This window comes from Balaenoptera physalus (assembly GCF_965194825.1).
Source record: "Balaenoptera physalus genome assembly, chromosome: 16".
NCBI lineage: Eukaryota > Metazoa > Chordata > Mammalia > Artiodactyla > Balaenopteridae > Balaenoptera > Balaenoptera physalus.
In genome coordinates, this window is record NC_138898.1 from 72,197,987 (window position 1) to 72,208,721 (window position 10,735).

Sequence of the window (10,735 nt, forward strand, 5' to 3'; positions counted from 1 at the left end):
CGGGAAAAGTAGAGAAGTATTTTATGATAGGTCTCTCAAGTTAAATCTCATCAAGAGTTAGGCAATTGCCTACATTAATTCCAAAGACCTAACGCAGTGCTAGGAATAAAAGGAGCACAAGTTAATACTTACTGATATATGACAAAGACACAATGTCAAAGTAATCTTCTAGGAGGAAAGAGAACCTTTTATCCTCCAAAATCACTAAATTCCATTAATTCAGAAATAGATCCTTAGGACAGGGATGAAAAATTAGTCCCACACACTGGTGTCAGCTGATACATGGAATAATCAGTAAACTAATGGAGGCACAAATATATTTGAGGCATTTTTGAGGCAAAATGTTTTTTATCACTAATTCACTCCTCATGCTGAAGGTGATGGGAGAGCAACTTGTTTCAAGTACCCTGCTGGAAAAGTCATATTTTTGATGTGCATGAATACCAATGACAAATTAGACAAATCTCTAAAAATGCTAAGCAATGTCAATATAAAGAAAGCACTTTAGAGACAAAATTAAAAAACTGAAGACAGAAAAATGTTGGTTTTATAGATTTATTTTCAACAGGCAAAAACACTTAAGACACTTTAAGTACAAGTCTACACAGAATTACTCTGTCAAAGTCAGCAATGATGCAGAGATGCGTTCTCACTTCCAGACACTCGCCAGCATCTTCTGAGTCTTCTCTCAGTGAAGAAAAGGGGTCTGGCAAAAGACAAGTTCAGTGTTTCTCTCTGGTGCTACTGACCTTAAGTGATAATCTCTGAGGTGCTAAATCCAGGGTAACTATAAAGTTATAGACTCTAATAAAATGTTTTATTTTAAAAGTCTGATCACTTGATTATTCTACAGCCTAAGAACAATAGCTAATATTTATCACGAGGCTTCTTTACATCAAGCATTGTATTAAGTGATTTCCATACACTATTCAATTTTACCTTCACAGAAGCCCCAGGTAGGTCCTATCATTATCCCCATTTTACATATGAGGAAACTGAGGCTTACAGAGGATACACAGCCTGCCCAAGACCACAGGCTTATAGAATGTTGCAGAGCTGAGGATAAACTCAGGTGTCTGACGCTAGAGTCCATCCTCTTACCCAAGAGGCCTCTCCTGCCTAATTAAGAGCCAGGCCATCTCAGCTTCCTGGACAGTTACCCTTGGGTGGGTAACCGAGGGAGGCAGAGGTCTCTGCTTCTGTGTTGCCTTGCACAGTTTTTTGTACAAGGCTGCTTTTACGAGGAGGGCTGACAATCAGTAAGAGAGTCCTGTCCAGGAGTGAACTGCTGTCAACACCTCTGGAGGAGAAAGATGATCACTAGGGCTGGCCTCCTTGGAGTGGCAGATAACCAGAAGGTGCCTGCATTTTATAACCAGTGAAAATCTGTCAAGCACTTCCATTTTTCCATTTCTTCCCAAGTCTGTCTTTATTGAAGAACCACAGAGAGATTAATTCTATGGGAGAACATAATTCCATAAATCAAGTTATTTACCTGATATTTTACTCATATACATCCTTCTTATCTGCAATGTAATCTACAATTTCTTGTGGGCACATTAACTTCTCCGCATCTATATCAGGAATTTCAAACCCTGAAAGTAAAATGTGCAACAATGCGTGAGTGTAGAAAATGCCAGTCCTTTAGAACTGAAAGTATCTAACACTTTAGCAATACCCAGAAGTACATCAAAAATTTCCAGCAACCCTGAATTCCATTTAAGTTGTGAGCCTGTTATGTTTCCAGGCAACATATTTTTTAGATATAATTCACATATTAGAAAATTCCCCCATTTAACGTGCAAAATTCAATGGTTTTTAGTATATGCACAAGGTTGTGCACCATCACCATCATCTAATTCTAGAACATTTTCATTACCCCCAAAAGAAACCCCGTAGCCCTAACCGATACCATCCCTCTAGTTAGCATACTCTCTGAGGAACTGTAGTTAAGTTCTGCTCTGTAGGAAGGCACAGAAGCCCCTTGGCTTCCACTCAGGCAATTCACCCCCAAAATCAGCTGTGGAACCTTGTAAAGGTCTCATTTGCACAACTAACCGTCCCAGACAAGAGTAAGTTGGAGTGTGCATGGGAGGCTCTGCAGGAAACCAAAGCGTGCATGCGCATGAGTCTGTGCACGCACACGCCCTATCCTTGGCACACCCAGCACTTCTCTAGACATTTAGGCCTAGCTCATGGGGGTGGGGGAGGGGGAGGAGGGAGACGGTGCCCCAAGGTGTCATCAGCTTCTCCACAGGTGGTGCTATGCCCTCATCTTGGAGCCCCACCTCAAGAATCTCTGTGCCACACTCCCCCAGGCCTCTTCTGGTCGCTCAGCCCTTGGTATTACACCGGGCACTCTGCGGACCTGCAGTAAGTGCTCTCCAAACAAGTGCACTGTCTCTAATAATCACTTCCCCCGACAGTAAGCAGGAGTGGGGGAGGGGTGGGCACGACTGTTGCAAACCCCAATCAGGCTCCCAGCATTTCTCTGCATTTAATCCACTGAAATCAAGAGCCACAACAGGCAGGTCCAAGACTCAGCCCGTGTGTGTTACCAAATTCGTCTTCCATGGCCATGATAATCTCCACTTGGTCCAAACTGTCTAAGCCCAGGTCTTTCATAAAATGGGAATTTACTGAGAGCTGCAAGAAAAGAAACACCAAACGCAAAATTCAGTCTGTGAGAGCGTTTGTTTCTCAAGACAACTGAATGGTGAAATATCAATCATTATACAGAAGATTTTTTAATATAAAGAGGCCATATTTTAAACATAAAGAGCCATAACTAACATTATACATTTAACGTGTGCCAACCCACACTTGGTGTGCTTTATATGTTAACTTACTCTACCTTATTTTGAAATGGTTAGCAATATATATAAAGCTAATGATGAACTCACTTTATATACTTTATGATGATCTCTGATCACTGTTCTGAATGACATGTGAGAGTCTGGTTTTTCCTGCTGCCTTACTGACCACTAAGACACCACACCTTACAAGTGACCTTCTGCTCCCTCAAGAATAGCACACAGTGTCTACGATCACCCTGTCTTTAATTTAGACCTCAGGATCACCAGGAAGAATTCTTCAAAAACCACACCAAAAACAAACTACCCTACCCACACCACAGATTCTGTTATTAAAGAGGGAATGTTTTAAGGAAGCCCTGTGAGAAAAACTCCAAGAAGAGTTAAGTTAAAAAAGCAAGGTGCACAACAGTATTTACAGTGTACTACCAGTTGTGTTTTTTTTAAAAGGTTGGGAGATACAGATCACATAGTACATACAATATACATACATGTACTTGTATATATATATATATATATATATATGCCCTTCCATGTGCATTGAGAATCTCTGGAAAAATACTCAAGAAGTCAGGCACCTCCCAGAAGGAGAACTGGGTGCCTGGGGTGACTTTTTACTGAATGTCCTTTAAACCCTTTGGATTTTGTACCATGTGACTAAATACTCATTTAAAGAAAAAACATTTAAACCACATCAATTACCTTTTCTGGGTCAATCTTGTCATAGAGTTTCAAGACGTAAAGAACACGGTCCTTGATTCCCTCTAATGTCAAAGGGGGTGCGTCACTATACTGGCGGCACAGCGGTGTAACTCCACCTGGAACCTAGACCAAGGGAGTAGGGAAGCACTGTTGTTGAGCCTGAAATGCCTCTAAATAAAGGCACTGGCCTACAGATGTCTTTCACAAAGCTTTCATGGGGTTAGCAAACCCACCTCATCTGATTCTAACTGTGGCCATTAGGACACACCGAGGCCTCATGCTGGGTAGTTTCAGAAGCCCTAGCAGTTCAAGAGCATAAAAATGGATCTCGTTTCCCCTCAGAGCCAGGACTGGCCCCCTTTCCTCTGTTCAGCCATCAGGCTTTGGACGTTTGTTCCGCTCAGTAACACTGCCACTAAAATCATCTAGGGCCTGCAGAAGAGCCTAAGGCTTCTCATGGCATCTCAAGCAGCCCACTGCCTCTGTAAGGCACTGCCACCTTTAATACCCAAGTCAAAATAACTCACGCCAAGAGTTGTCAGGGTGAACTGAAAGGCAGCTCACACTGAGAACCATACACTGGAAGGGTCTAATTTGGCCCCGGCAGTAATTACACTGACTTTGGCCAAGACAAATGAAGCCAGTACCAACCCAAAGAAGAGGATGATGGAGCCTGATAGACATACATTCCAATCTATTTTCCTTCCAAGTGGGCTTGCCTTGTTGCCACCAGCTAAATAATGAGCCATTCTGGTCTTTGCCATGATGGAGTAGTATCTCAAATCTCTCTGATATTAGCCTACTTGGTATTCAACTAGGTGTTAGGGTCCTGACTGGATCCCTTCACCAAATGTGGAAGGGGCTCCAAGTCACAGATCAGTGGACTTAAGGCCGTGGGAGGTACGGTGCACAAGAGGAGAAAATGAGACAGCCGTTTGGCAGTTCTCACTGCAGAAGTCCCTAATCTGAACTGGTTTGTTCTCCTTCTAAAGTTGATTTTAAGTCTGCAGTTTGGAGTTCTTAGGGCATAGAAACCCACAGAAAGTGGGTTTGCCTGTTGGGGTTAAGGTCCTCCAGAGTCACAAAGGTCTACGAAAAATCATAATAAAAAAACACTGCCAAATGAACCAAATCAGTATACATCTGTTTTAGAAACATTTATCTTGCTTAAAAAAAAAATCAGGTATTGAAATCAGGTTTAATCAGCAAGCCAAAGAGATTAGATGAAGAGTTTTACAAATATTCTAAAGAGTATTTCTGGGTACTTTCAGAGTTTTAGAGCACTTGTTCTTTTTTGTCTAAATTTATATGGTCTCCTTTCCCTTCCGACTACAGCATAGGTTATGGAGACCTCTGCTCTGGGAACATCACCAGCCTACTTATCAACAATGACTAGAAGAGGCTTTCAAGCCACAAATAAAAGTAAAGAAGCAGAAAGGACTAAAGAGAAAGAGGGAGAAGACATGACTTAATATTGGTAATGACAGAAAAGAAATCTGAGGTGGAAAGATCTAACAGAGGCCTCGTCTGTGTGCATAGCAAGAGGTGGTATGAGGTGGAATTATCGCTGGGAGAGGGTGAGAGGCAGAGGAGGCTGATGTGCACGGCACCCAAGGGAAAGGAAGAAGCTGGTGAGGGCGCGCTTGCACGCAGCTAACCCAAGCGGCCCACTAGGTGTCAGCAAGGACCCCAGCAGCACTGGCAAGTGCCTACAGGGGCCAGGTGGGTACCCTGTGATTAAATGAGATCAAAGGGGACTCCACCTGGAGACCATATGCCAGTCTAAAAGGGTGGCTGCAGTGGGCTCAGCAGGAGGCAGGAAGGTGTAGCGGGTGAGAACTCAGACTCCGGAATGACAGAAGTACCCTGGCACTAGCTCTTTGTTACTAGCTGTTTGGCCTTGGGCAAGTTATTTAACCTTTCTATGCCTGTTTCCTCATCTGTAAAATGGGCATAAACAACAGTACCCAAGTTCACAGGACTGTTGTGAGGCATGAATGAGATCATGAAACATAAAGGGCTTAGAACACTGCCTGGCACACACCTAGGAAGTGCTATTTAGGGCTATCTAGTAGGATCAGGACGACAACGACCTGCCAGTTTGAGAGTTTGGCAGTAGTGTAGCCCCGAAGTACTCGATCTGACTCCTTCCCTCTCGATGCCACTGCCCAGCTCTGGTCTCTTTATTGATTTTCTATCATTATGTCAGGCCATAGTACCGCCCTAAGCACTTTACATATGTCATCTCCTTTAGAGCTAATAATAACCCCATTTTACAGATGAGGAAACTGAGAAAGAAAGGTTAGGTATCTTGCCCCAGGTTTCCCAGAATGGCCTCCTGGAGGGTCTTACTGCCTCCCTTCTACTGGATCTCAGCCATTTAAAAACAAACAAAAACAAAAAAAAGATATAGAATGGACAAGCACTTCTGAAAAATGTCCCCAACAGCCAACATTGCTTCTGGTGTTAATTATTCTCCCCCAAGATCTACACTTAACAATTACATGCGACAAAATGACCTCCCACAGACATCAGAGAAGGCACTGTCTGCAGGGAAAGAATGACTACCCTGTGGACTAGTAGAAGTAAACCTGACTATTAACGTCCATCTTACCTCCAATGGGGTCCATCTCTAAGGGAAACTCAGAGGAACCCAGATGGCTTTAAAGACCATCTCTGCAAACTACCCCCTGGACAGCTCTACCCAGATAGCACAGACATCTCAATCTCAGTTTGGAAATAAATTCCTTACCTGTTTCCAAAACACCTGCTCGCAGACCTCTATTCCTTCTCTACCACCTGGGGCTCTAGCCAGAAACCTCAGAGCCAACCTCCACTCTTCCCATTCCCTCATCATCATGTTTACTGGGTCACCCAGCCCAGCTGATTGGGAGGAAGGTCTCAAACACTCCTTCAACAAATTGCATTTAATCTTTACTCCCTGTGACCTAGACAGAGAACACCCACATTCTTCAGTGCGGTATACAGCGCCCTTCAATATACCTGTCTTCCCACCTCAACTCGGGTCTCTCCCTTCCACAGGCGCCTAAGGGTCATCCCTAAGTAAGTGCCAGGCTCTTCCTGGCCTCCGCATATGCCATCACATCCTGCCCCGACTGCTTGAGAAACTGCTGCCTTCAAGACCATGCTGACTGGGGGTAATTAAGCCTCTCTTCTTGCTTCTGCACTGTACACACACCTGTCCTCACATGTGGCAATGTCTTGCCTTTACCTACTACCTGCTTGTCTCAGCAGCCTTTGAGCTTTACCTTATGTGCCAAGCACTGTGTGGTGGGCTGGATCCACAAAGATAAATAAGACATAACCTCTACGCTCAGAAAAGCCTATGGTCTAATGGAGAAGACCAATACAAACAGAACATATCAATTATAATAAAAATGTGGCAAAGGTATTTGTAGGCTGCTTCAGTAACAAAAGTTGTCAATCAGTCCTTGAGAGGCCAGGAAGGTAGAGACTCCAGACTTGCAATTAGCCAGGAAAAGGATGGGGACAGATTTTTCAAGGAGGGAAGGACAGGCCAAGAAAAGGAAACGAGGCATGAAAGTGTAATGTGTAGGAAGAAATCAGTTCATGTTGCTGGAGATTAAAGGGCAAGGTGGTACACCGACATGGGCCCTGAGGCTGAAGAGACAGGGCCTGGGGCTGCAGAGCCTTGAGTAAGACAAAATAGGTTTGTCTTCCTGGGGAATGAATGATGTGGGGAAAATGAATGCATGATCGCAGCCCCAAGTCCAACACCATCATGCATGTCAGTCTGGTTCCAGTACCAGCAACAGCTGAGCTTCCCCTGCACAGGTGCTTTGTCTTCATCTGGGTGCTGGGCCCCAGAACTCTATGGAAATTCTCTGTGCTCTGGCTGCCAGACACTTCAGATTTGGGGTTCTGGGTCAAGTATAAGACTTCAAGGCCCCATTTTAGGCCACTATCCTTTTTTTCGTACCTTCTATTTTATACTGTTATATTTTTAGACCCAGGAAAGCTGCCTTAGCTCCTTTTTTGGGGGAATCAGTTAGTATATAAATGAATAACTAGTTGCTCTGGGGCGAACATAATGGATGGATTTGAGGAGGGAAAACCTGACAGAACGGAAGAGGTAGAACGAGTGAAGGTTCAGACAAGATGAATAAGGGCTGGAGGGGGAGGTTTGGGGTGACTGGCATACAGGCAATAACAGAAATTGAAGAGACAGGCCAGGGAGAGTGTGTGGTAAGAGATCTCTGGACCTCACCAACACTTAAGGATTTGGTAGAAAGTTCCCAACTAGGTACAAAAAGAGATGAACCAAGAGAAAGTAGTGTCAGAACAGCCTAGGGAAGAAAGCACAGCAGGGAATAAGCTGGCAAGGTTAACATATAGCTGCCACGTGTCCAATGAAGACAGGAACTGATGTCTTTCTTTTGTATCCACCTCTGTATCCCTCAACAATGAACCAAGTCTTTACTCTCCACTTCAAGCCGCAAAGGATATAAGGTGGCTAAACGGGAGCACTCAGTCAAAACCACTTCGTAAATATAAAGAAAACGGTTTCTCTGCGGTAACTGCAAACCGAGCAGAGGCAGTGGAACATCTCCAAGCACCCTGCTATTCAAGGCGTGGTCCAAGGACCAGCAGCAGCAGGGTCTTCTGGAAGCCCTGTGGAAATGAAGACTCTCAGGCCCCTTTCCAGAATCTGTATTTTAACACAGGTGATCAGTATGCACAATCAAGTTTGAATAGCAGCGCTCTAAGAATAAGGAATATCACTTTGCCTCTTAGCCTAACACCAAAGTCGGTCTCAGGAACAAAATGGCAACTATACACACTGCTCTTTTAACTCAACTTCAAGGGGACACTTTTAACCTTCTGATTCATCGATAAGACAATGCCCCCTGAATGAATCCACTACACTGTCAGTAAATCTTGACACTGGCTGCGTAAAAGAATCACTGGCAACTTTTAAAAACCGATGACCAAGCCCCACCTCTAGAGATTCTAACTGATTTGGCCAGGGCATCCTTAGTTTTTATTCTCATATCTTAGTCAAGATTGAAACCACAATTACATGAAGTCCTGGAGTTTGAAAAGGGAATTCTCAACTTAACCTTGGGAGTCGATCCTACTATAAGACAACGGTTCTTAATCTTGAGGCGCTTCAGAATCACCTGGGGAACTTAAACACATGTCAGTGCCTCATCCCAGAGAAGTAAATCAGACGGGGAGGGGTGCAGCCCACGAGGGATTTATTTTTCTTTCTCTTTCAAGCTACCCAGGTGACTTGAATGTGCAGCCACGGTTGAGAATCACTGACCTAAGGAAAGTTTCATTCTCAAAAAGGTTTCATCAGATAAAAAAAAAACTAGATACTACTTGTTTCCTATCCTTCCAAGAGAAACAGACACAAGGTGCCACAGGGAGAAATCCAGGGAGAACTGCTGTGAAGAAGGCTGTAGGCCAGGGTGTCTTCCTCTCTGCACCCTGTCATTATTTTTATCCTAGAAAACTATCACGGTATTTACCAGTATCACTACGATTAACGGCAACCAGTACTGTGAGAGCTTACCAAGCACCGCCCTCGGTACTCTACTTGTATCATCTCCTCTAAACCTCGCTGAAACTCCACAAGGTAGAAACTAGTATCCCATTTTTACGGTTCAGATTGAGGCTTAGCGAGGTTACAAGGCTTTTCCAAAATTCCGGTGTCAGCTTTCGAACCCAAGGGTGTTTGACTGGAAGGTCTGTGCTGTTGCCCGTAATCACTAGGTCCCCCGGGTCCCGGCAGGGATCAACCAAGCACCGTTAGGCAGTGGGACGGAGAGCGAGCAGGTGTCCCCGGGTCACCCCCGCCAACAGCAGCCACAGTAGCTGCGGCCCCGGTGCCTGGCCCGTCCCCACCACCACGAGCGGGCCCGACGCCTGACCCCAGCCAAGTCCCCCCAAAGTCACCGCGAATCACCTGCGTGAGCACCGAGGCCGGATGCGGAGCCCCAGGCCTCGCCCTGGCCCCCGCGGGGAACAGGGTAGTGCAGAGTGACCGGGCCGCGGCCAGCGTGGGAAGCCGGGGCAGCGGCGCGAAGGCGGCGGGCAGTCGGCGGACACAGGCGCAAAGGACACGAGCCGCCATGGCTACGCCGACCCAGGAGGCACTGCGCCGCGCCCTCCGGTCCAGTATCCTCTTGACCTCCGCATAGGCGACGCATAGAGCGGCGCTGTCGCGAGCCGCCCGCGGTGGCGGCCCCTGGCGGCTCCTGGCTGCACTGCGCCCTCAGGGCGCGCGGTCCTGCCCTCCAGGTCCGGAGGCGAATGGCTGCTAGAGCCAGAGCTAAAAGGGCGAAGATGTTGTCTTTTCCTAAACACTCATCACTGACGCAAGAAAGGAACTTATTTTTGTTTATTCTCTGAAAGTTCTGAAATACATTTATTTAAAAGGTTTGATGCCGGGAATTCCCTGGCGGTCCAGTGGTTAGGGCTCCGCGCTCTCACTGCCGAGGGCCCGGGTTCGATCCCTGGTCGGTAAACTAAATCCCATAAGCTGCAGGGCACCGCCAAAAAAAAAGTTTTGATGCCGCGATTCTTCCATAGAAGAATTTAAATTAATTTAAATTAAAATTATTAAATAATTAAATTTATTTAATAGGTCAAAACTTAAAATTAATTTTTTTTATTAATTTTATGACAATACTTCATATATATATATTTTTAAATTTTATTTATTTATTTATTTATTTATGGCTGTGTTGGGTCTTCGTTTCTGTGCGAGGGCTTTCTCTAGTTTCGGCAAGCGGGGGCCACTCTTCATCGCTGTGCGCGGGCCTCTCTTGTTGCGGAGCACAGGCTCCAGACGCACAGGCTCAGTAATTGTGGCTCATGGGCCTAGTTGCTCCGCGGCACGTGGGATCTTCCCAGACCAGGGCTCGAACCCGTGTCCCCTGCATTGGCAAGCAGATTCTCAACCACTGCGCCACCAGGGAAGCCCTAAAATTATTTTTAAAATTATTTAATAGGTCAAAACTCATAAGAATGTGAAAATATGAGTTGATGTAAATATTTAACTAAGACTAATAAATGTGGGAATTACAATAAAAGCAATATACATATTTTAAAACTTGACAATGTATAAATAATATAGCTCACAAAAATGGGTAAGTGGGAGAAAGTTTAAGCGTGCTAATTCATTCATATTTCTCAGCAGTGAAATCCAAACATATAGAACAATGGCTCCA

The 10,735-nt window shown here is 45.0% G+C and overlaps 1 protein-coding gene across 1 annotated transcript; it reads right to left on the minus strand.

Moving 5' to 3' along the window:
- Nucleotides 1–541: 541 nt before the first annotated feature.
- Nucleotides 542–9,685, minus strand: NDUFAB1 (NADH:ubiquinone oxidoreductase subunit AB1). The gene is made up of 5 exons (XM_082431143.1): nucleotides 9,469–9,685; nucleotides 3,516–3,638; nucleotides 2,559–2,646; nucleotides 1,496–1,595; nucleotides 542–706 (listed from the first exon to the last, which is right to left on the minus strand). The coding sequence occupies exons 1-4, from the start codon at nucleotides 9,634–9,636 to the stop codon at nucleotides 1,504–1,506; spliced, it is 471 nt and encodes a 156-aa protein (XP_082287269.1). The 5' UTR covers nucleotides 9,637–9,685; the 3' UTR covers nucleotides 542–706; nucleotides 1,496–1,503.
- Between the last annotated feature and the right edge of the window lie 1,050 nt (nucleotides 9,686–10,735).